This window comes from Cherax quadricarinatus, chromosome 39 (assembly GCF_038502225.1).
Source record: "Cherax quadricarinatus isolate ZL_2023a chromosome 39, ASM3850222v1, whole genome shotgun sequence".
Classification (NCBI taxonomy): Eukaryota; Metazoa; Arthropoda; class Malacostraca; order Decapoda; family Parastacidae; genus Cherax; species Cherax quadricarinatus.
Window position 1 is genome coordinate 20,849,097 of NC_091330.1, and position 27,893 is coordinate 20,876,989.

The window sequence follows — 27,893 nt, forward strand, 5'->3', positions numbered from 1 at the left end:
TTCTGCTCATTAGTTATGTTTCCAGGCTTTACACACGAATTCCATTTTGATATTTTATTCACAAAGAATTTTTATTCACACCACAAAACAGAAGATTTACCGTTATGCAATATTGTAATAATTGTATAAATAACATCAAGGTATTTATGAACACATATCAGACCCACCAGTTGATGTGTATTAGATGCGTGATGTGATTTGTTTACTCTTGAACATCGGCAAAAATCGAACATTTTCACTACTTTGAGCTCACTTTCATGCTATTTTCCATCCTAAAGCCAATCAAAATCATCTCTAATTCTGTAATATATCTTCCATTCTATCAAATGAGACCAAGAAACTGAGAATACAACCATGAAAACCATACGAAAATACACCTCAAATTTGCTGTTTTAACCCTTCATCGCGCAATTGGTCCGAAAATTTGAAATTCGAACTGAACTCTTTATGGTGGATAGAGTAACTCAATACAAGGTCACTGATCCCATATAAATTGATTTCTGATGGTTAGTTTTCGAGCAATTGCCAATCTCCGAAGACCGAAAATATTAGGCCGCCCCCGACAAAGTGATTAAAAAATTCTATGTTGCAAACTTGCAATTGTTAATAAAACACACCAAAACAATTTTTTAAATTTAATATACAAACAGACAATATAAAAAACATAAATGGAACTTTTATCAAAACATTTTTTAATACTTACAAAAATATAAAAAGGAAGCAAATATCAACAATGCCAAATTGCAAAGTGATGCAAGTTTCAATCCCTATATTCCTGAGATTCATTTGGAAGACCAATGATTCTATATTGCTAATTGGCAAGATGGAAGTCTGTGAAACAATTTCTATCAGTCTTTATGCACAGATTTACTTTGCATACACTACAGACGAATGACGATGTTACCGTTTTTTTCGAGGTGCTGCAATACTTGCAAGTAAACGGCCTTTGCCCTGCCATTGGAAAGTGCATTAGAGTCATGTCTTTCCTAACACTGTCATCAGGCAATTCTGCACGTGTTCCCCTCCCAGGTTTCACTATGCCAACACCATTGGAAGTACATGGTGAATTAGTTGGTGAAGGTCTTGGAGTTGTTCTTAGGCTGCTCCCTCTAAGGTTTTGTCCTTTAGACCTTGCAATTTCAGAGATAGAATTCCTGAAATACTTCAGTTGCATACACTTTTGCTTTATTGCTCGAGAATCACGGCAATAAAGCACCCATGCATTCACAACAGCAAGATCAATAATATAGGCAAATAGCCGCATGTACCAACGTTTTGATTTCATTGGTGTTTTGTAGAGATGCACCAACATGTTGCTTTTGTCAATACCTCCCATGTTTGCATTATAGTTCTTGATGACTGCAGGGCACGATATTTTCTCTTTCCTCTTTGTACCCTTGTTGTATCTCTCAACAAGACTCATGGGCTCGACCCCAATATCAGTTGTCACTAAAGTCACAACTTTGGTGTCCTTCCATCGTACAACAAGGACACCATCATTGTTGTTGAAGCAAAAATTGCCCCTGGCCACACTGTTTTTTTCCATTTGTTTGATAGGCACCAGATGTGGCTTACCACATCTATTGTCACGTACTGTTCCAGTGTATCTGCAGTTATACTTATCTCTTAGTAGCTTGACCAAAGGCATACTTGAAAAGAAATTGTCAGCATAGATTGCTGATGTGTTTGTCTTGTTCATAGTTTGTGCAAGTACCAGAACAATCTTTGTACTTATTGGAAGTTTACATTCTTCCTGTGGCAGCTGTATGGGATGTGTGTCAAAAGTTGTTGTGCCTTGATACATGAGTATATCATGTATGAGTCCATCTTGACTTGCACGACAAAAAAGTTTGAAACCCCACTTATCTGGTTTTGTTTTGATGTACTGCCTTAGGTTTCCAGCAGTTTTACCCTTGAAACCAACCATGACTTCATCAATAGATTGCTTGGGTGTAGCTGGAATTTTCAAGCAAGCATTAGTTAGTTCAGTGTAAAGAGGCCTTACTTTGTAGAATCTGTCATTATCCTTTTTTGTGTTGTCATTGAAATGAATATGACTTCTAAGGTACCTAAACCTCTTAGACGCCATGCTCTCTGCAACCTGTTGGCTCCTAAAACCAGCTTTCCAATAGTCTTCGAGGGATGGTAGTGAATTAATACCCATGAACAACAAAATACCTATGAACCTCATGATCTCTTCAGAATCTGTTGAAAAAGTACTATTTACGTCTTGTTGCCTTGTATACAAATTTGTTTGATATACTATGTTATCTATCATGGCTGGAGTAACGAACATACGAAAATACTCATATGGAGACCTAATTGCAAGAGGCTTTTCATGTTCATATGCCGGCAAAGGATCATTTTCAATGTCATCTACGGTCCACTCAGATGAAACTTGAAGAGCAATATTCTCATGGATCTCTTCCTCATCCGGGTATTCCTCAATCCTAAAAGTTTTCTTTTTCCTCATTACTTTCTGCTTTTTGGCTGGCCTTTCTTCCCTTTCTTCCTCATCATCAGTTGACATCTCTGCATCCTGTGCATCCGTTGGCAAGTATTCATCACCACTATCCAGCAATTCTGGTTCGTCTACCTCTGGTTCTGAGTCACTGTCTTCAGAAACGCAGATATACCTCGACCTGCTGGTCGACTGCTCCCCATAAAACAGCCTCTCATGGAACTGGAAGGACAATAGAAACCTCCTGTATAAATCCAGACCACTACAGAGTTCATATATGCAATTGAAAATTTTTTATAAATATTTATTTGACTAAAATTGGACATTCCCGGAAACTCGCGCAATACCGAAATAATTCGGACTAAAATGCATGCACTTTTTTCAACTGCATGCTACACTCATATTATGCTTCACACGGACTTTAGGTATATATCAAAATATGCCTAAACTATTCATGTAAGCACTAAACACAACAATCAGTACTTACCGACATTGTAGAATATATAATCCAAGAGTAGATTAGCAAGGGTGGAGGGAAAAATGCGCGTGTGTTCGAAGCAAAGCCGCTAGTGTTTATATTTTGATCTCTCAACCAATGGGAAGGCGGCAGAAGCGAACTGTACTTAGCTGAAGAGACTCAGGGAAGGCTTGTGATTGGTTGGAACTAAAGAACGGGAAGCTGGCTGCGCGGGGCGCGAAGTATGACACGCGCCAAAAACACGTAATCAATACCGAATTATTTCGGCCCACCCCGATAAAGGGTTAAGCCAAAAACACGGTCGCAGTTTTTTTCACATTATGCACCGCATACTGCAGGATTTTTTTTGTATGGTGCACACTTATCACCGACTCATTCTCTCATAACTAGGACCAAATTTACCGCTCACACCTTATCTGAGTGAGCCGAGTTCATGGTGTAGAACTACGGCAAGGACACTGGCTTCAATGCCATAGAACCACAGCACAGACCTTCAAGGGGTTAAAACTACGTATTTGGCATTGTTACAAAGATGGAGTGGCTATGCCATGAAGATAGTAGCCAAGAATGTCTCACTAGAACTGAAGATGCAATAACAATAATAATAGTTACAGATTTTTTTTCAGCAAATTATGTAAGAAACACAATGCATATCATATCAACAAAATACATATAATCAGAGTAAAACAAACTGACAATTATGAAGCCAGGTGGGCATAAAGGAGTATACAACGATTACTAGCATCACTTGCTCTCAAAAGGGCGTGTTGCACGAGAATGGGAGTGTTGCTGTTATGTATTCTACTTCACCAGTATGACGACAACTTGTACACAATGTAAGGTGTTTGTATTGCGGGGAAAATGCTTCACAATTGTATGCATAATGCAGGATGCACATGTATCAACACACCTAGTGGCCAGTGCACATGTATCAATACGTATTAATCCGAGCACCCACCCAACACACTGACACCATATACGTACACATTTATGGAGCACCCTCCCCACCGTGTTTTATAATAATAATAATAATAATAATAATAATAATAATAATAATAATAATAATAATAATAATAATAATAATAATAATAATAATACTAACATTGTATCATGCTGAAATAAAATTATTATTCTTTCTTTCTTTCAACACACCGGCCATATCCCACCAAGGCAGGGTGGCCCAAAAAGAAAAATGAAAGTTTCTCTTTTAAATTTAGTAATTTATATGGGAGAAGGGGTTACTAGCCCCTTGCTCCCGGCATTTTAGTCGCCTCTTACAACATGCATGGCTTACGGAGGAAGAATTCTGTTCCACTTCCCCATGGAGATAAGAGGAAATAAACAAGAACAAGAACTAGAAAGAAAATAGAAGAATACCCAGAGGGGTGTGTATATATATGCTTGTACATGTATGTGTAGTGTGACCTAAGTGCAAGTAGAAGTAGCAAGACATACCTGAAATCTTGCATGTTTATAAGACAGACAAAAGACACCAGCAATCCTATCATCATGTAAAACAATTACAGGTTTTCATTGTACACTCACTTGGCAGGGTGGGTGGTTGCTGTTTACCAACCTACTACCTAGGAAAATTATTATTATTATATAATAATAATATTATTAATAATAATAATAATAATAATAATAATAATAATAATAATAATAATAATAATAATAATAATAATAATAATAATAATATACACAAATAACCCGCACATAAAAGAGAGAAGCTTACGACGACGTTTCGGTCCGACTTGGACCATTGACAAAGTCACACTAACAGAGGTGGAGCAGGATGGCTATATATAGGCAGGAAGAGGTGGAGGTAGTAGTAGTAGTACAAGAATTGTATATAATACCGACAGGATGAAATGACACATGCACAACACCCGGGCATCCCCACCGTAGACGTTTCGCCATCCAGCCAGCCACTGGATGGCGAAACGTCCACAACAAAGACAACCAGACGCCGCACATGTGTCTTAATTTCATCAGTAGTTGTAGTAGAAGAAGAAGAGGTAGTAGTAGTGGTAGTGGTAGAAGTGGGAAATAAGGAAGACGAGCCAGTCAAATACAAAGGAAGGGGAGCACTGCAAGAGAGCTAGAAACCCACAGAGGGAGAGCAAGTGCACCGAGGTGCGTGAAAGGGGAAGTGGTGAAATAAAATAAATGAAGAAGGAACAGAAACACGAGACAGGAGAGAGAAAGACAACCCAGAGGAGAAAAGGAGAGAGGAAAGGGGAAGAGGAAGAAGAAAAAGAAGAAGAAGAAGAAGAAGAAGAAGAAGAAGAAGAAGAAGAAGAAGAAGAAGAAGAAGAAGAAGAAGAAGAAGAAGAAGAAGAAGAAGAAGAAGAAGAAGAAGAAGAAGAAGAAGAAGAAGAAGAAGAAGAAGAAATGAGGATTCAGGTTAAGTCACGGGTGTTCTGAAGTTTGGAGCATTTTACAATGTAGTGGGAGAGGAAGGCATCTACAGAGACGAAGCCAGGGCTAAGGTTCATACAAGGAAAGTTGTGTATAAGAGAGGATTCAACTAAACGGCGACTGTTCGAGTTGGAAGTAGGGAAGACAGTTTTAGCAGAAGACCAGTCAATAGGATGGCTATGATCTCTGACGTGACAGAAAAGAGCATTGTTAGTGTCGGCAAGCCTAACACTATTTTTGTGCTCCCTAAGTCTGTCAGAAAGAGATCGACCAGTTTCTCCGAAGTATTGAAGAGGACAGGAGGAGCAAGAAATAGAGTAGACACCAGGAACATCCGTAGAGGGAGGAGAGGTATGAACGAGATTAGTGCGAAGAGTGTTAGTCTGGCAGAAGGTAAGCTTGATGTCTAAGGGACGGAGAGAATTGTTGAGATTAGAAAGACCGGAAATGTAGGGAAGGCAGAGGATAGAAGAGTTCCCATGAGTAGAGAGTTTGGGAGAGAAGAAATTCCGTTTAGCACGTGAGAGGGCAGAGTCTATGAAATGGGAAGGGTAGCCAAGACGGGAGAACGAATTATGAAGAGTGGAAATTTCTGCTGGAAGGAACTGAGGATCACAGATGCGGAGGGCACGGAGAAAGAGGGAGATAAGAACACTTTTCTTGACAGGGGAAGCTTCTCTCTTTTATGTGCGGGTTATTTGTGTATCGTTCCAGTCACGGTATTGTGCCTTTTTGTTATTTATTAATAATATAAGTGGGTGTTGCCATAAGCTGTGCATCTCTCTCTCGGTTCTGTCTAGAAACTTCCCAAAGTTTTTCTAAGGAGAAAGTGTTGCAGGAAATTAAATGTGCTACACCAGGGAATACTAAAGTTATAAGAAAATGTAATAACCCTATTGCTGACATGGAAAAACTTTTGCTGGAGTGAGTGAAGATCAAACCAGTCACAACATGCCTTTAAGCTGAGCCATTATCCAGTCCAAGGCCCTAAGTCTCTTCAATTCTATGAAAACAGAAAGGTGAGGAAGCCAGTGAAGATAAATTTGAAGCTAGTAAGAGGCTGGTTTTATCTCTTCCTGACTTTCTACAATAAATACTACTCGCCTCTCACCCTACATTAAGGACAAAAATATTTTAAGGTAAGTAATGAGTGTACTGTATATGCATTTTACTTTTTTATTGTTTTTTTAGGCCTAGTTCTATTGCTAACTTAACCCTTTGGCTGCCGCAAGCCCCTTTCTGAAACTGTCATTCTATGTTGCAAAATTTTTGGAAAAAAAAAAAAATTATTTTGTCTTATGAAATGATAGAGAATCTTTTCCCGATGGTAATGACACCAAAAGTATGAAATTTGGTCGAAAACTCATGGAATTACGCTCCTGCAAATTTAGCGGTCTCAGCGACATATACACATCTGCGATTTTGCCGACTTTGAGCCCTATTTTTGACCAATTCCTTTGTTCCAGTTGACCAAACTCATAGCTATTTCTTTAGAACTCCATTTTTTCTATCAGTTGAGTACAAGAAACCGCCCATTTACCGATTTTAACTACCCAATAAAGTGGTCAGAAATTGGCAATTTGGCCAATTTCACACAAAAAAAGAGGCCAATTTCAAAATAGAGTCCAGAATAAACAATGTTGACATTCTTGGCACTAAAATAACATATCCTCTGTTCATTAGTCACGTCTCTAGGCCCCTCTTATATTACTCTTGCTTTCTATTTTGATTTTTTATTCATACAAAAAATACAAAATTTACTGTTATGCAGACTACTGCATTATTGTGAAAATGGTATAAATAATATCAGTGCACTAGTGAAAGAATATTAGACTCCTCAGCTGACATGTATTAGACGTGTGATTTGCTTACTCCTGAACATTGGTAAAAATCGAACATTTCTGCTACATTGAGCTTAATTTCAAGGTCGTTTTCGTGAAACTAATCAAAATCATCTCTATTTCTGTAATATGTTTTACCATTTTATCACGTGACACCATGAAAAAGAGAATACAACGATAAATACCATATGAAAATACACCTCAAAGTCGGCGTTTTAATCCAAAAAAAAAAAAACGGTCAATATTTTTTTCCTCATTATGCACTCCGTGCTGCAGGACTTTTTTTTTATGTGGTGCACATTGACCATACAGACCCATTCTCTCACATGTGGGCCTACCAGCTTTCTCCTGCTTGATTTGAAGCCGCTAGAATTTATGCGTATTAATACGTCCGAAACACTGGCTCGTAAGACGTATATATACAGTGGACCCCCGCATAGCGACTTAATCCGTGCAAGAGGGCTGAATGTTATGCGAAATGTTCGGTATGCGAATGAATTTTCCCCATAAGAAATAATGGAAATCAAATTAATCTGTGCAAGACACCCAAAAGTATGAAAAAAAAAATTTTACCACATGAAATATACATTTTCCTACACACAAAGAGAAGGATACATGCACAATAGTAGAGTAGTACATGCACAATATATATTGTGCATGTACTACTCTACTAAATGAAGAATAAATGACACTTACCTTTATTGAAGATGCAGCAATGACTGATGAGACACTGTGTCCTGGGAGTGCCTTTTCCTCCTGAGTACTGTAGGTCCTGTTAGGCATTTTCTTCCAGAACAGGCCTTATCACACTGTGTATGCCACTACGATTCTTAAATCTCTCAAACCAACCTTTGCTTGCTTTAAATTCACCAATATGAGCACTAGTTCCAGGCATTTTTCCCTGTTCACCTGGGTGTTAGTCGACTGGTGTGGGTTGCATCCTGGGAGACAAGATTAAGGACCCCAATGGAAATAAGTTAGACAGTCTTCGATGACACTCACTTTTTTGGGTTATCCTGGGTGGCAAATCCTCTGGGGTTAATTGTTTCTTGGTATTCTCAATAAGCCACACCAACAACGGTGCTACAGCAGCAGCAGCAGCTGACGGTGGTACAGCAGCAACAGACGATGCTACAGCAGCAACAGACGATGCTACAGCAGCAGCAGACGATGCTACAGCAGCAACAGACGATGCTACAGCAGCAGCAGACGATGCTACAGCAGCAGCAGACGATGCTACAGCAGCAGCAGACGATGCTACAGCAGCAGCAGCAGCTGACAGTGGTACAACAGCAGCAGCAGCTGACAGTGCAGCAGCAGCTGACGGTGGTACAGCAGCAGCTGTACCACCAATAGTAGCGATGGTTGATTGGGGTTTATTATACAATCTGGCCAGCTCGGAGACACGCACTCCACTTTCATACTTATCAATGATCTTTTTCTTCATCTCTATAGTAATTCTCACCCTTATTGCTGTAGGGTTGGCACTAGAAGCTTTCTTGGGGCCCATGGTCACTTATTTTCCAGAAAAAATCACCAAAAACACTGTAATAATACGAAATGTTCGGATTGTATGCTTGGATGTTACCGCGGAGGCTCGCTGGTAAACAATGCCACCGGCGGAACATGTGAGCGTGGCTCAGGCCACACATTGGACGCGTCTCGGAACGAAGGGCGGTGAGCGGGTTTTTGGGCAGTATGCGAGGCAAAATTTTTGCGAAAAAAGCGAGCGGTATGCGGATTGTACGGTATGCGATGCGTGCGGTATGCGGGGGTCCACTGTACGACCAAAACAGTCAAAGGGTTAATATATGACAGTGTAAACACATTATCAGGTAATTGTATGAATAGAAAAATGAAAAAGGGTGATTCACTTTACGGTGGTAGCCTGGGACCTAACCTGCTGTATAAGTGGGGCCCCTCCTGTAATTATTATTCTAGAATAAAACGCCTACCTGTAACAGAGCCACACAAAGCAGTGAAACACTGTCACAATAAAAACTTACTCTGCAGCTGCATCTTTTCTTTGTTCCTGTCAGCAGGATACTGCTGCATCCAGCTTTGTACTCTTCAGTCTGATTATACTTTATAAAAATTAAGAGCAGGTAAATAGTAACCAAACCAAAATAAATTAATAAAGAGAAACAGAGTCATGTTCATTCAAAAACTTTTTATATACACAAACTGAGGCATGGAGGCAAAAAAGGGAATGTACCAGAGCAGGGGTTGGCAACTTTTTGGAGAGAGAGAGAGGGCCAGACAGCTATGCAGTCTCTTGGAGGAGAGCCTTGTTATTAAATGTAAAATAAATTTTTTTTTCTTGAACTCAGGGTTGCCATTAGTTTTTTAAATCAATTTTGGCCCAATTCTAATAATATTTAACACAATTTATCACCGATAATTAAATAAACATTATTATCAAATGTATATACCTACTGTACAGTTGTTTTACCACCAGACAACAAACTCAAATGAAAAACTCTAAGGAGGGAGGATACGAAGTAACTTTTCCAGGGACTGCTTAACCTTGAAGTGAACTACTGTATTTGCATTCAATATTAATTAGATAATTAGTGTCCAGGTGTTAAGCTGATGGGCCAGATGAAAACCTCACATGAGCCGGATGTGGCCCGTGGGCCAGGGGTTGTTGACTCCTGTACCAGAGAACAGTGGCATCAATACTGTTGTATGAGTATGAAGCATATGTCTTGAATGTTGAAACAAGGAGGAGGCAGGAGGTAGTAGAAATGTCATGTTCGAGGGCAATGTACGGTGTGAATATTATGCAAAGAATTCGGATTTGGAGATTAGGTGTGGAGTCACTAAACATATTATGCAGAGTGATAAGGAAAGATTGTTGAGGCTGTTTGAACATTTAAAGAATATGGAGAAAAATAGGATGACTAGCGAATATAAATCTTTTATGGAGGGAGGGGTAGGGGTCATCCTTGGAAAGGTTGGAGGGAGTGGTAAGAGAGATTGTAAGTGCTAAGGGTTTGGACATCCAACAGGCTTGTATGAGTATGTAAGAAGTAGAGGCAAGTGGTTTTTATGATTTGATATGTTGTTGGAGTGTGATCAAGGAAAGAGATTCAGGAAAACTGGTGAGCTGGGCTTAAGTCCTGGAGGTGGGAAGTACAGTGCCTGCACTATGAAGGAGGGGTGGGAATGTTGTGGTTTGGAGAGTCATTTGAACTGTAATATTGGCACCTTCCTGGTAAGACACTGATTAAATGAGTGACAGTCACTCATTTAATTAATTGGGTCACCCTAACTCAGTGGGAGATTACCTGAGTGTTTAAAAAATATGGAATAAGGGAGAACCAGATGTGAATTTGAAAAAAATACTTGAGACAGTGGGCAGAGTGATAGGAAACAATTGTGAAAATACTAAAAGCATTGTACCTCTTGCTAAAGATATGTGAATTACTACATTTCCCTGTTATTTCCCCATCTGTAAAAAAGGATTGCTACCACTGTAACTTGATCAACAAAAATAACATTATGGCTCAGCTTCTGGACCTATTATTTGCCTTGAACACTTTCGGTTATCAATGACAGGATGAGTTTTTCATCAGTAATACAGGTAGAGCCAGCCTTAGCTAGTGCAGGGCCAAACTGGGAACAATTTGGTAGACCCAATGTATGAAAAGCAATCAAACTGTGCACTTAAAAAATGCATGCAAGTTAACAGACCAAACAGATATAAGCTACATTTTAACCCTTAAACGGTCCAAACATATATATACATTCACTCGCACAGCTCCCAGAATATTTTGAAAAAAAAAAAAAAAAAAATATATATATATATATATATATATATATATATATATATATATATATATATATATATATATATATATATATATATATATATATATACATATATATATACATATATATATATATATATATATACATATATACATGTATATATATATATATATATATATATATATATATATATATATATATATATATATATATATATATATATATATATATATATATATACAGTGGACCCCCGGTTAACGATTTTAATCCGTGCAAGAGGGGTAATTGTTATGCGAAATAATCGTTATGTGAATGAATTTTCCCCATAAGAAATAATGGAAATAAAATTAATCCGTGCAAGACACCCAAAAGTATGAAAAAAATTTTTTTTTTACCACATGAAATATTAATTTTAATACACACAAACTGAAAAAGGCATGCACACTTACATGACACTTACTTTTATTGAAGATCTGGTGATGATTGATGGGATGGGAGGAGGGGAGAGCATTATCTTCTTACTGTTTAGAAGGGGAATCCCCTTCCATTAGGACTTGAGGTAGCAAGTCCTTTTCTGGGGTTACTTCCCTTCTTCTTTTAATGCCACTAGGGCCAGCTTCAGAGTCACTGGACTTCTTTCGCACAAGATATCTGTCCATAGTGGCCTGTACCTCTCGTTCCTTTATCACTTCCCTAAAGTGTTTCACAACATTGTCAGTGTACAGGTTGCCAACACGGCTTGCAATAGCTGTGTGAGGGTGATTTTCATCCATGAAGGTTTGCACTTCAAGCCACTTTGCACAGATTTCCTTTATCTTTGTAGTAGGCAACTTCTTCAATTTCTCTCTCCCCTCCTCTGAACCAGTTTCCCCAGGTCTGGCCTCTTGCTCTTGAAGTTGATCTATCAGCTCATCAGTGGTTAGTTCTTCATTGTCCTCCTCCACCAACTCTTCCACATCCTCCCCACTAACCTCCAACCCCAAGGACTTTCCCAATGCCACAATGGATTCCTCAACTGGCACAGGATTCTCAGGGTTAGCCTCAAACCCTTCAAAATCCCTTTTGTCTACACATTCTGGCCACAGTTTCTTCCAAGCAGAGTTCAAGGTCCTCTTAGTCACTTCCTCCCAAGCCTTACCTATAAGGTTTACACAATTGAGGATATTAAAGTGATCTCTCCAAAACTCTCTTAGAGTCAGTTGAGTTTCTGAGGTCATTACAAAGCACCTTTCAAACAGAGCTTTTGTGTACAGTTTCAGTTGGAAATAACCTGCTGGTCCATGGGCTGCAGGAGAGGAGTGGTATTAGGAGGCAAAAACTTCACCTTAATGAAGCTCATGTCCCCATAAAGTCGCTCTGCCACGTCTGTAGGATGACCAGGGGCATTGTCTAACACCAGGAGGCACTTAAGTTCTAATTTCTTTTCAGTTAGGTAATCTTTCACATTGGGGGCAAATGCATGGTGTAACCAGTTATAGAAAAATTCCCTAGTGACCCATGCCTTACTGTTTGCCCTCCACAGCACACACAAATTATCCTTGAGGACATTCTTTTGCCTGAACGCTCTGGGAGTTTCAGAGTGATACACTAATAAAGGCTTCACTTTGCAATCACCAGTAGCATTGGCACACATGAGAAGAGTAAGCCTGTCTTTCATAGGCTTATGTCCTGGGAGTGCCTTTTCCTCCTGAGTAATGTAGGTCCTGCTTGGCATTTTCTTCCAGAACAGGCCTGTTTCATCACAATTAAACACTTGTTCAGGTTTCAGTCCTTCAGTTTCTATGTACTCCTTGAATTCCTGCACATATTTTTCAGCCGCTTTGTGGTCCGAACTGGCAGCCTCACCATGCCTTATCACACTATGGATGCCACTACGCTTCTTAAATCTCTCAAACCAACCTTTGCTGGCCTTAAATTCACTCACATCATCACTAGTTGCAGGCATTTTTTTAATTAAATCGTCATGCAACTTCCTAGCCTTTTCACATATGATCGCTTGAGAGACGCTATCTCCTGCTAGCTGTTTTTCATTTATCCACACCAATAAGAGTCTCTCAACATCTTCCATCACTTGCGATCTTTGTTTCGAAAACACAGTTAAACCTTTGGCAAGAACAGCTTCCTTGATTGTCTTTTTGGTGCCCACAATAGTAGCGATGGTTGATTGGGGTTTCTTGTACAACTTGACTAGGTCGGCGATACGCACTCCACTTTCATACTTATCAATGATCTCTTTCTTCATTTCAATGGGTATTCTTACCCTTATTGGTGTACGGTTGGCACTAGAAGCTTTCTTGGGGCCCATGGTCACTTATTTTCCAGAAACAGCACCGAAAACACTGTAATAATACGAAATATTCCGAGTGTATGCTTGGATGTTAGCGCGGAGGCTGGCTGGTAAACAATGGCACGGGCGGCACATGTGAGACTGGCTGAGGGCGCACATTGGACGCGTCTCGGACGAAAATCGGTGAGCGGGTTTTTAATCGGTATGCGCGGCAAAAATTTTGCGATTAAAGTAAGCGGTATGCGAAATAATCGCTATGTGATGCCATCGTTATGCGGGGGTCCACTGTATATATATATATACATATGTCGTGCCGAATAGGCAGAACTTTCGATCTTGGCTTAAATAGCAACGCTCATCTTGCCATATACGACAAGTGAAAATTTGTGTATGCAATAATTTCGCCAAAATCATTTTGAACCTAATGAAAAAAATATATTTGCTTGTGTTTGTTTAGTATTAAATTATTTTAAACGTATTTAAAATATACATATTTAGTTGGGTTATGCTAAAATAAATTGTTCTTGTTTTAATAAGGTTAGGTAAGTTTTCGAAGATTCTTTTGGTGCAAAATTAAAAACTTTTACATTAACATTAATGAAAAAAATATATCTTTAAACGTATAAGAGAAAATTTCAGAAATGACTTAATTTTAAATGAGTTCTTGCTAAATGACCAGTTTTACATATTCGGCACGACATATATATATATACAGTGGACCCCCGGTTAACGATATTTTTTCACTCCAGAAGTATGTTCAGGTGCCAGTACTGGCCGAATTTGTTCCCATAAGAAATATTGTGAAGTAGATTAGTCCATTTCAGACCCCCAAACATACACGTACAAATGCACTTACATAAATACACTTACATAATTGGTCACATTCGGAGGTAATCGTTATGCGGGGGTCCACTGTATATATTTTTTTTTTCAACAAGTCGGCCGTCTCCCACCGAGGCAGGGTGACCCAAAAAAGAAAGAAAATCCCCAAAAAGAAAATACTTTCATCATCATTCAATACTTTCACCACACTCACACATTATCACTGTTTTTGCAGAGATGCTCAGAATACAACAGTTTAGAAGCATATACATATAAAGATACACAACATATCCCTCCAAACTGCCAATATCCCAAACCCCTCCTTTAAAGTGCAGGCATTGTACTTCCCATTTCCAGGACTCAAGTCCGACTATATGAAAATAACCGGCTTCCCTGAATCCCTTCACTAAATATTACCTTGCTCACACTCCAACAGATCGTCAGGTCCCAAGTATCATTCGTGTCCATTCACTCCTATCTAACACGCTCATGCACGCTTGCTGGAAGTCCAAGCCCCTCGCCCACAAAACCTCCTTTACCCCCTCTTTTCAACCCTATCGAGAGCGACCCCTACCCCTCCTTCCTTCCCCTATAGATTTATATGCTTTCCATGTCATTCTACTTTGATCCATTCTCTCTAAATGACCAAACCACCTCAACAACCCCTCTTCTGCCCTCTGACTAATGCTTTTATTAACTCAACACCTTCTCCTAATTTCCACACTCCGAATTTTCTGCATTATATTTACACCACACATTGCCCTTAGACAGGACATCTCCACTGCCTCAAACCGTCTCCTCGCTGCTGCATTTACCACCCAAGCTTCACATCCATATAAGAGTGTTGGTACTACTATACGTTCATACATTTCCTTCTTTGCCTCCATAGATAACGTTTTTTGACTCCACATATACCTCAATGCACCACTCACCTTTTTTCCCTCATCAATTCTATGATTAACCTCATCCTTCATAAATCCATCCGCCGACACGTCAACTCCCAAGTATCTGAAAACATTCACTTCTTCCATACTCCTCCCCAATTTGATATCCAATTTTTCTTTATCTAAATCATTTGATACCCTCATCACCTTACTCTTTTCTATGTTCACTTTCAACTTTCTACCTTTACACACATTCTCAAACTCATCCACTAACCTTTGCAATTTTTCTTTAGAATCTCCCATAAGCACAGTATCATCAGCAAAAAGTAACTGTGTCAATTCCCATTTTGAATTTGATTCCCCATAATTTAATCCCACCCCTCTCCCGAACACCCTAGCATTTACTTCTTTTACAACCCCATCTATAAATATATTAAACAACCATGGTGACATTACACATCCCTGTCTAAGACCTACTTTTACCGGGAAGTATTCTCCCTCTCTTCTACACACCCTAACCTGAGCCTCACTATCCTTATAAAAGCTCTTTACAGCATTTAGTAACTTACCACCTATTCCACATACTTGCAACATCTGCCCCATTGCTCCTCTATCCACTCTATCATATGCCTTTTCTAAATCCATAAATGCAATAAAAACTTCCCTACCTTTATCTAAATACTGTTCACATATATGCTTCAATGTAAACACTTGATCTACACATCCCCTACCCACTCTGAAGCCTCCCTGCTCATCCGCAATTGTACATTCTGTCTTACCTCTAATTCTTTCAATTATAACCCTACCGTATACTTTTCCTGGTATACTCAGTAAACTTATTCCTCTAAAAATTTTACAATCTCTTTTGTCCCCTTTCCCTTTATATAAAGGGACTATACATGCTCTCCGCCAATCCCTAGGTACCTTCCCCTCTTTCATACATTTATTAAACAAAAGTACCAACCACTCCAACACTATATCCCCCCCTGCTTTTAACATTTCTGTCATGATCCCATCAGTTCCAGCTGCTTTACCCCCTTTCATTCTACGTAATGCCTCACGTACCTCCACCACACTTGCATTCTGCTTTTCTTCATTCCTAAAAGATGATATACCTCCCTGGCCAGTGCATGAAATTACCGCCTCCCTTTCTTCCTCAACATTTAAAAGTTCCTCAAAATATTCTCGCCATCTACCTAATACCTCCATCTCCCCATCTACTAACTCCCCTACTCTGTTTTTAACTGACAAATCCATACTTTCCATAGGCTTTCTTAACTTGTTTAACTCCCTCCAAAATTTTTTCTTATTTTCATTAAAATTTCTTGACAGTGCCTCTCCCACTCTATCATCTGCTCTCCTTTTGCACTCTCTCACCACTCTCTTCACCTTTCTTTTACTCTCCATATACTCTGCTCTTCTTATAACACTTTTGCTTTGTATAAACCTCTCATAAGCTACCTTTTTCTCTTTTATCACACCCTTTACTTCATCATTCCACCAATCACTCCTCTTTCCTCCTGCCCCCACCCTCCTATAACCACAAACTTCTGCCCCACATTCTAATACTGCATTTTTAAACTATTCCAACCCTCTTCAACCCCCCCCACTACTCATCTTTGCACTAGCCCACCTTTCTGCCAATAGTCACTTGAATCTCGCCCGAACTTCCTCCTCCCTTAGTTTATACACTTTCACCTCCCTCTTACTTGTTGTTGCCACCTTCCTCTTTTCCCATCTACCTCTTACTCTAACTGTAGCTACAACTAAATAATGATCCGATATATCAGTTGCCCCTCTATAAACATGTACATCCTGGAGCCTACCCATCAACCTTTTATCCACCAATACATAATCTAACAAACTACTTTCATTACGTGCTACATCATACCTTGTATATTTATTTATCCTCTTTTTCATAAAATATGTATTACTTATTACCAAATTTCTTTCTACACATAGCTCAATTAAAGGCTCCCCATTTACATTTACCCCTGGCACCCCAAATTTACCTACTACTCCCTCCATAACATTTTTACCCACTTTAGCATTGAAATCCCCAACCACAATTACTCTCACACTGGATTCAAAACTCCCCACGCATTCACTCAACATTTCCCAGAATCTCTCTCTCTCCTCTACACTTCTCTCTTCTCCAGGTGCATACACGCTTACTATAATCCACTTTTCACATCCATATATATATATATATATATATATATATATATATATATACAGGAGGGCCCCACTTATACGGCGGGTTAGGTTCCAGGCTACCGCCGTAAAGCGGAAACCTCCGTAAAGTGGAACACCCTTTTTTTCCACTTACAAATGCATACAAACAATAGATAACAAGTTTACACTAACATATATTATGTTAGCAATAGAACCAGGCATCAAAAAAACAATAAAAAAGTACAATACACACATAGTGCACTCATTACTTACCTTAAAATATTTATAGTCTTAATCTAGGGTGAGACAAGTAGTATTTATTGTAAGAAATCAAGTGTGGTATGTATGGTAGTCAGCCAGGCTACCATACCAGTCCACCCCACCCACACATACTATTCTATGATATTTAAGCATCCCAGAGCGATAAAATGTATATACAGTTCACTCATTACTTACCTTAAAATATAGGGTGAGATGAGTAGTATTTATTGTAAAAAATCAAGTGTGGTATGTATGGTAGTCAGCCAGGCTACCATACCAGAGAGAAAGAATGAGTGCATGAGAGAGGACAGGCGCAGAGTTATGTAAACAAACCAGGCGAAGGTAAGTTTTGTAAACAGTGTACACGTCTGGTTTGTGTACAAGTTACACTGTGTACAGGTTGTCTCTACATTGATACGGTACAATAAATAAAGAAGAACACTCCCATTCTCATGTAACACCATTTTGAGAAGAAATGATGCTCTGAGTGAAGGCAATGAAAGTAAGTCACTCTGACTTTTTTGGGTTATCCTAGGTTCTCTACACATGTTGTTATGTATTTATGTTAGGTATCGTGTTTATTATATAATTTTGAAAAAAATATCACGGATGGATTAATGAAAATGTGTATATTAACGTAATATACAACATTTAATGATACACCGAGCTCAGACAGCGTAAACAAACAAACTGAACAGGTTGTGGACGATCACTCAGTCAGGCGAAATAGACAGTATTAATACGTGTCCAGTTTTAGTTCATTCATGTACATTTGTAAGAGTTTGTGAAACTTTTACCTTATAATATTTTTATTATTATTATAATAATTAAATCACGAAACAAATACTCTTACACTGTGTACAAGTTAGTACAGAATTATAGCTATAAAGTGAAGGCATACGAAAGGAATATTTTTTCTACAGTTATCCCTAGTAACAGGTGACGGGCTAGAGAAAACGTAATTCTTCCGACACTTCTACAAACCGTTTGGTAAACATCTCATATATATTTGTATAAATTTTTATACTGTGGGTGCATGTATCATGTTTGTGTGTTACATAATGTGTTTCTTATATAATTTTGAAAAAAATATCATAGATAGATTAAGGGAAATGTCTATATTAACGTAATATGCGACATTAATGCGCCCAAGAGATTATTATTATTATTATTATTATTATTATTATTATTATTATTATTGCATCAAGAGTAGAGAGACTTAGTGATTTTAATGTGTCCCTACATGCCAGCACAGTGTGTAAGTTTATTTAGGTACAGGTGTACACAAGTTTAATTATCAAGTACAATACATATAAAATATACAATAACTTTAAAACACTTGAAATTTTGGAAAGTTTCCAGACATAATAAGGAGATGTGCTCAGGGAGAATGTAAACAAACTCGGTGGGCAGCTGTGACCGTATTAGAAAGACAGGTGGGGGGAGCCGTATAGCGAGTTTTGGTCATAATTCGAAATGTCCATATTAGTGGAATGCCGTAAAGCGAAACGCCGTAAAGCGAACCGCCATAAAGCGGGGCCCTGCTGTATATATATATATATATATATATATATATATATATATATATATATATATATATATATATATATATATATATATATATATATTTATTTATTTATTATCACACTGGCCGATTCCCACCAAGGCAGGGTGGCCCGAAAAAGAAAAACTTTCACCATCATTCACTCCATCACTGTCTTGCCAGAAGGGTGCTTTACACTACAGTTTTTAAACTGCAACATTAACACCCCTCCTTCAGAGTGCAGGCACTGTACTTCCCATCTCCAGGACTCAAGTCTGGCCTGCCGGTTTCCCTGAACCCCTTCATAAATGTTACTTTGCTCACACTCCAACAGCACGTCAAGTATTAAAAACCATTCGTCTCCATTCACTCCTATCAAAAACGCTCACGCACGCCTGCTGGAAGCCCAAGCCCCTCACACACAAAACCTCCTTTACCCCCTCCCTCCAACCATTCCTAGGCCGACACCTACCCCGCCTTCCTTCCACTACAGACTGATACACTCTTGAAGTCATTCTGTTTTGCTCCATTCTCTCTACATGTCCAAACCACCTCAACAACCCTTCCTCAGCCCTCTGGACAACAGTTTTGGTAACCGCGCACCTCCTCCTAACTTCCAAACTACGAATTCTCTGCATTATATTCACACCACACATTGCCCTCAGACATGACATCTCCACTGCCTCCAGCCTTCTCCTCGCTGCAACATTCATCACCCATGCTTCACACCCATATAAGAGTGTTGGTAAAATTATACTCTCATACATTCCCCTCTTTGCCTCCAAGGACAAAGTTCTTTGTCTCTACACACTCCTAAGTGCACCACTCACCCTTTTCCCCTCATCAATTCTACGAATCACCTCATCCTTCATAGACCCATCCGCTGACACGTCCACTCCCAAATATCTGAATACATTCACCTCCTCCATACTCTCTCCCTCCAATCTGATATCCAATCTTTCATCACCTAATATTTTTGTTATCCTCATAACCTTACTCTTTCCTGTATTCACTTTTAATTTTCTTCTTTTGCACACCCTACCAAATTCATCCACCAATCTCTGCAACTTCTCTTCAGAATCTCCCAAGAGCACAGTGTCATCAGCAAAGAGCAACTGTGACAACTCCCACTTTATGTGTGATTCTTTATCTTTTAAATCCATGCCTCTTGTCAAGACCCTCGCATTTACTTCTCTTACAACCCCATCTATAAATATATTAAACAACCACGGTGACATCACACATCCTTGTCTAAGGCCTACTTTTACTGGGAAATAATTTCCCTCTTTCCTATGTACACTAACTTGAGCCTCACTATCCTCATAAAAACTCTTCACTGCTTTCAGTAACCTACCTCCTACACCATACACCTGCAACATCTGCCACATTGCCCCCCTATCCACCCTGTCAAATGCCTTTTCCAAATCCATAAATGCCACAAAGACCTCTTTAGCCTTATCTAAATACTGTTCACTTATATGTTTCACTGTAAACACCTGGTCCACACACCCCCTACCTTTCCTAAAGTCTCCTTGTTCATCTGCTATCCTATTCTCAGTCTTACTTTTAATTCTTTCAATAATAACTCTACCATACACTTTACCAGGTATACTCAACAGACTTATCCCCCTATAATTTTTGCACTCTCTTTTGTCCCCTTTGCCTTTATACAAAGGAACTATGCATGCTCTCTGCCAATCCCTAGGTACCTTACCCTCTTCCATACATTTCTTAAATAATTGCACCAACCACTCCAAAATATATCCCCACCTGCTTTTAACATTTCTATCTTTATCCCATCAATCCCGGCTGCCTTACCCCCTTTCATTTTACCTACTGCCTCACGAACTTCCCCCACACTCACAACTGGCTCTTCCTCACTCCTACAAGATGTTATTCCTCCTTGCCCTATACACGAAATCACAGCTTCCCTATCTTCATCAACATTTAACAATTCCTCAAAATATTCCCTCCATCTTCCCAATACCTCTAACTCTCCATTTAATAACTCTCCTCTCCTATTTTTAACTGACAAATCCATTTGTTCTCTAGGCTTCCTTAACTTGTTAATCTCACTCCAAAACTTTTTCTTATTTTCAACAAAATTTGTTGATAACATCTCACCCACTCTCTCATTTGCTCTCTTTTTACATTGCTTCACCACTCTCTCAACCTCTCTCTTTTTCTCCACATACTCTTCCCTCCTTGCATCACTTCTACTTTGTAAAAACTTCTCATATGCTAACTTTTTCTCCCTTACTACTCTCTTTACATCATCATTCCACCAATCGCTCCTCTTCCCTCCCGCACCCACTTTCCTGTAACCACAAACTTCTGCTGAACACTCTAACACTACATTATATATATACCTATAATATATTATATATATACATATACAGTGGACCCCCGGTTAACGATATTTTTTCACTCCATAAGTATGTTCAGGTGCCAGTACTGACCGAATTTATTCCCATAAGGAATATTGTGAAGTAGATTAGTCCATTTCAGACCCCCAAACATACACGTACAAACGCACTTACATAAATACACTTACATAATTGGTCGCATTCGGAGGTAATCGTTATGCGGAGGTCCACTGTATATATATATATATATATATATATATATATATATAAGGTAGTAGGTTGGTAGACAGCAACCACCCAGGGAGGTACTACCGTCCTGTCAAGTGAGTGTAAAACAAAAGCCTGTGATTGTTTTACATGATGGCAGGATTGCTGATGTCTTTTGTCTGTCTCATAAATATGCAAGATTACAGGTATGTCTTGCTACTTCTACTTACACTTAGGTCACACTACACATACATGTACACATTTATTTATGCACACTCATCTGAGTTTTCTTTGGTTTTATCTTAATAGTTCTTGGTCTTATTACTTTTCCTTTTATATCCATGGGGAAGTGGAATAAGAATTTTTCCTCCGTAAACGATGCGTGTTGTAAAAGTCAACTAAAATGCCGGGAACAATGGGCTAGTAACCCCTTTTCCTGTAAAGATTACTAAAAAGAATAAGAAGAAGAAAATTGTCAAAGTGGGAAGTCTGAATGTGCGTGGATGTTGTGCTGATGATAAGAAAGAGATGATTGTGGATGTTATGAATGAGAAGAAGCTGGATGTCCTGGCTTTAAGTGAAACAAAGCTGAAGGGGGTCGGAGAGTTTCAGTGGAGAGGAATAAAGGGGATTAGGTCAGGGGTTTCAAATAGAGTTAGAGCTAAAGAAGGAGTAGCAATAATGTTGAAGGATAAGCTATGGCAGGAAAAGAGGGACTATAAATGTATTAATTCAAGGATTATTCATCACCCATGCTTCACACCCATATAAGAGTGTTGGTAAAACTATACTCTCATACATTCCCCTCTTTGCCTCCAAGGACAAAGTTCTTTGTCTCCACAGACTCCTAAGTGCACCACTCACCCTTTTCCCCTCATCAATTCTTAATGTAGGGTCAGGAGTGAGTAAACTACATAAAACGAATAAAATGAGAGAGAGAGAGAGAGAGAGAGAGAGAGAGAGAGAGAGAGAGAGAGAGAGAGAGAGAGAGAGAGAGAGAGAGAGAGAGAGAGAGAGAGAGAGAGAGTACTCACCTATTTGTGGTTGCAGGGGTCGAGTCATAGCTCCTGGCCCCGCCTCTTCACTGATTGCTACTAGGTCCTCTCTCTCCCTGCTCCATGAGCTTTATCATACCTCGCCTTAAAACTATGCATGGTTCCCGCCTCCACTACTTCACTTTCTAGGCTATTCCACGGCTTGACTATTCTATGACTGAAGAAATACTTCCTAACATCCCTTTGATTCATCTGAGTCTTCAACTTCCAATTGTGACCTCTCGTGTCTGTGTCCCATCTCTGGAACATCCCGTCTTTGTCCACCTCGTCTATTCCGCGCAGTATTTTATATGTCGTTATCATGTCTCCCCTGACCCTCCTGGCCTCCAGTGTCGTCAGGCCGATTTCCCTCAACCTTTCTTCGTAGGACAATCCCCGTAGCTCTGGGACTAGTCTTGTTGCAAACCTTTGCACTTTCTCTAATTTCTTGACGTGCTTGACTAGGTGTGGATTCCAAACTGGTGCTGCATACTCCAGTATGGGCCTGACGTAAATGGTATACAGAGTCTTGAACGACTCCTTACTGAGGTATCGGAACGCTATCCGTAGGTTTGCCAGGCGCCCGTATGCTGCAGCAGTTATCTGATTGATGTGCGCCTCAGGAGATATGCTCGGTGTTATACTCACCCCCAGATCTTTTTCCTTGAGTGAGGTTTGCAGTCTTTGGCCATCTAAACTATATTGTGTCTGCGGTCTTCTTTGCCCTTCCCCAATCTTCATGACTTTGCATTTGGTGGTGTTAAACTCAAGGAGCCAGTTGCTGGACCAGGCTTGTAGCCTGGGGTTGGGGAAGTGGGAGACCTGGTAAGGAACTATATGTTGTTGCTGTGGGGGTGGAGTTTGTAATGTAGTGGGTGGGGGCATTGGATGTGGCATGGGTGTTTTGATTTAGAGTGTTTGGTTGCAATGGGGTTGACCTGGTTGGGAGGCTTCTATAGGAAGTTGTGAGGGAGGCTGTATTTGATCTTCTTCCTGGGTCTGGGATCTCCTGTCTGTCTTCTCCATCCCCTCTCTTTTCTCCTTTCGCCTTTGTACCATCTCTCTCAGTTTCTGCCTTTCTTCTTGTGTTCTGTCGCTGTCGAGATACACCTTCCTGTATGCTGGCATGTCCCTTAATCGTGCTTTCTCCTGCAGGATCCTGGTCCGAGTCGCTTCTGCCTCGAAGGTCACTTTCACTGGCCGGGTTCTCTTTTTTACAAACCCCCCTATTCTCCGAAAATTTTCCAGCTGGGTCATGTCGTCTTCTCCTATTGCTTTCATGATGCTTTCAATTGCTTTTTTTCCCCTTGTTTTCTTGCTTCATATGTTTCATATATGTATGTATGTGTGTGTGTGTGTGTGTGTGTACTCACCTAATTGTGGTTGCAGGGGTCGAGACTCAGCTCCTGGCCCCGCCTCTTCACTGATCGCTACTGGGTCCTCTCTCTCTGCTTCCTGAGCTTTGTCATACCTCTTCTTAAAACTATGTATGGTTCCTGCCTCCACTACTTCACTTGCTAGGCTATTCCACTTGCTGACTACTCTATGACTGAAGAAATACTTCCTAACATCCCTGTGACTCGTCTGAGTCTTAAGCTTCCAGTTGTGACCCCTTGTCCCTGTGTCCCCTCTCTGGAACATCCTATCTCTGTCCACCTTGTCTATTCCCCGCAGTATCTCGTATGTCGTTATGATGTCTCCCCTGACCCTTCTGTCCTCCAGTGTCGTCAGTCCGATTTCCCTTAACCTTTCCTCGTACGACATTCCCTTGAGCTCTGGGACTAGCCTTGTTGCAAACCTTTGTACTTTCTCTAACTTCTTGACGTGCTTGACCAGGTGTGGGTTCCAGACTGGTGCTGCATACTCCAGTATGGGCCTAACATACACAGTGTACAGTGTCTTGAACGATTCCTTATTAAGGTATCGGAACGCTATTCTCAGGTTTGCCAGGCGCCCGTATGCTGCAGCAGTTATTTGGTTGATGTGTGCCTCCGGTGATGTGCTCGGTGTTATGGTCACCCCAAGGTCTGTGTGTGTGTGTGTGTGTGTGTGTGTGTGTGTGTGTGTGTGTGTGTGTGTGTGTGTGTGTGTGTGTGTGTGTGTGTGTGTGTGTGTGTGTGTGTGTGTGTGTGTGTGTGTGTGTGTGTGTGTGTGTGTGTGTGTGTGTCAGTACAGTACATGAGAGAGGACAGGCACAGAGTTATGTAAACAAACCAGGCAAACATAAGTTTTGTAAACAAAGTGCATACACGTCTGGTTTGTGTACAAGTTGTCTCTACATTGATATGGTAGAATAAATAAAGAAGAACACTTCCATTCTCATGTAACACCATTTTTTTAAGAAATGACGCTCTGAGTGAAGGCAATGGAAATCAGTCGCTCTGTCTGACTTTTTTGGGTTATCCTAGGTTCTCTACACATATGCTGTTATGTATGATAATCTATGTAATTGTATTTGTGTATACCTGAATAAACTTACTTACACACATATGAAAGGAATAATTTTCTACAGTTACCCCCAGTAATACATTTTCTCTTATGTTAGACTAGAGAAAATGTTATTCTTGCCATCACTTGTACAAGTTATCTGGCTACGACATCTCATATTTATGTTTATTTATTCTATTGTGGGGTGTATTTATCATCTTTATATGTTATGTATTGTGTTTATTATATAATTTTGAAAAAAAAATATCATGGATGGATTAATGAAAATATGTATATTAATGTAATATACAACATTTAATGAGACTCGGTGATTATTATTATTATTATTATCATTTCTAATATGGCGTCACTTGTGCAAGTCGTCTGCTACCACATCTCAAATTTATGTTTATTTATTCTACTGTGGGGTGTATTTATCATCTTTATATGTTATGCATCGTGTTTACTATATAATTTTGAAAAAATGTCATAGATGGAGTAACAAAAATATGTATATTAACGTAATATACGACATTTAATGAGACTCGATGATTATTATCATTACTAATATGACTTTTCGAGACATAAGGCACTGTTACTGATTTTAATGTGTACCTGCACGCCAGCAGTATGTAAGTTTATTTAGGTACAGGTATACATAAGTATAATTATCAAAGTACATATATATAAAATATGAAATAACTTTTAAAAACATATGAAATTTTGTTGTTTCCAGACATAATGGAGAGACAGTGCTTGGATCTCACAGAGAATGTAAACAAACCGGGTGGGGTGCGGTGACCGTATTAGAAAGTCAGGTGGGGGGAGCCGTATAGTGAGTTTTGGTCATAATTTGAAATGACCATATTAGTGGAACACCGTAAAGCGAAACGCCGTAAAGCGGGGCCCTACTGTACGTAATAATAATAATAGGTAATAATAAGTTCCCTTGAAGCATGAAAAGCGAAGTCCACCCCTGACAGTGACGTGATAAGATGAGATAACATCTGATAAGAGCTGACGTTTGATGAGCATACAGGGGGGTGGGGAGGGTGCAGCTGATAAGAAAAGATTAGAGGTGTCATTTGATGAGCATCGCCCTCCCTTTGTTTTCGCTGGTACACAAACATTTCTGTCTGTCAAGCTCCCTGTCTATCTGTCTATCCGTCTAGCTCTCTGTCTCAGAGAGAGCCACAAGGCTGCGTCATCACCTTTACTCACATCTTCAAGCAGAGTATAGCACTTTGTCTGGATTTTTTGGGTTATCCAAGGTAATTTATACTACATATACTTGTATTTATGTGTACCTGTGAGACAGAGATAGACAGAGACAGATTGAAAGAGACAGACAAAGGTAGAGACAGACAGATAGACAGAGACAGACAGAGACAGAGACAGAGACAGATAGACAGAGACATAGATAAACAGATAGACAGACCCTAAACTTGGGGTTAACATCACTTTCCTCTTAAAAGGGGAGTGTTAATATGACATTACATCAGTGAATCCTTGGTATTTGCCACACTGTTTGCTCTAGCTGGGGCTCAATTTAACTGGCGCTCCCACAAGGTACTAAGTGGTCCCAGATTTTTTTAATACTGCACACACCGAGTGTTAAGACCCATTCTATGCTGACCAGGCATCTCAGGCCAATCGTGCCAAATTTGGAGGTAGGAAAATTAAAACGTATATGTATATGTTTGGGGCGCTACGCATAAGAACGTATACGTATATACGTTTGGACTGTTTAGGGGTTAATATAAAATTGCGTACATGTAAGCCTACAAGTAACAAAGAAAATTTGTATATCACCTCTGAAAAGTACATAGTCACAATACCACTTGCTTTAGCGATTGTGAAATGATTTATTAAAAATATTAATTTATTTTTGTTCAGGAAAACAAATCAGAATTTAAGTGCACTACTGGAAACAAATTATCATTTTTTGACTTCTAAAAATCACTTAACATTCATTAACTATAAATGAGTCATAATATTATTGCCTTTTGTTAAGAGAAATTTATTTTGCTTGCTTTTTTTCTCTCCGAAAAGTCTTTTAGAATTTTGTTGAAGTTTAATCCTTGAACGGTCCAAACGTATATATACGTTTTTTCAACATTTGAAAGTATGTAAAAAAATGTACATCATCTTTTTTTTTTTTACATTTGAAAATGTGTAAAAAAAACTTTTATCTACTTTTTTTTTGTTATATTTGAAAATATGTAAAAAAAAAAATAGATCTACTTTTGGAGCACTACGGATTTGAACGTCGATCTATTTGGACCGTTTAAGGGTTAAACTCCTGCTAATTTCAGATTCAATGGACATAATCACCAAACTGTTCAAATGTTCTTGCTGAATTGATGATCTCAAGTAAGTTTTGATCAATTTCAACTTGGAAAAACTTCTTTCACCAGATGCCCCTTTTTTTATTACTTCATGTTGTGTGTATTTGACAAGCCGAGATTAGATTACACTCTAGCGCGGGGCCTCCTAAGGCGTGGGACCCAATTGGGAGCAATCGGTAAAATTAGCTTAAGGCAGGCCCTGAATACAGGTATCCAACCAAGTTACATAATCCTGGATACAGAAGTATAACAGAGGTTTAGTGACTTACCTTCTCAGTTCCAGTAAGAAGATGGTTCAGGAGGAAGCCAAAGATGCCCTGATGGCGCCCCACACGCAGCTGCACCTCGCCCATCACCCGTGATGCTAGGGTGTAAAGGCTCTGCAAGATGAGCCTCATATCAGTATCTTCAAACACTGCATAATAATCAGTTTATAAGTATGGTAGGGGTCATCTTAGGAAAGGATGGAGGGAGGGGGTAAAAGAGGTTTTGTGTGCAAGGGGCTTAGACATACAGCAGACATGTGTGTGAGCATATTAGATAGGAGTGAATGGAGAGGAATGG

The 27,893-nt window shown here is 39.4% G+C and overlaps 1 protein-coding gene across 5 annotated transcripts in view; it reads right to left on the reverse strand.

The window, feature by feature from the left end:
* LOC128696388 (uncharacterized) overlaps positions 1 to 27,893 on the reverse strand; it is an 853,106-nt gene that overhangs the window by 150,888 nt on the left and 674,325 nt on the right. For all 5 annotated transcript variants that reach the window (XR_011392932.1, XR_011392933.1, XM_070092516.1 and 2 more), the window contains one exon: positions 27,599 to 27,709. Coding sequence is in view for 3 of the 5 variants with exons in the window: in XM_070092516.1 (XP_069948617.1) it covers positions 27,599 to 27,709 (111 nt within the window). In the remaining 2 variants the exon portion in view is untranslated. The remainder of the gene's footprint in view (positions 1 to 27,598; positions 27,710 to 27,893) is intronic.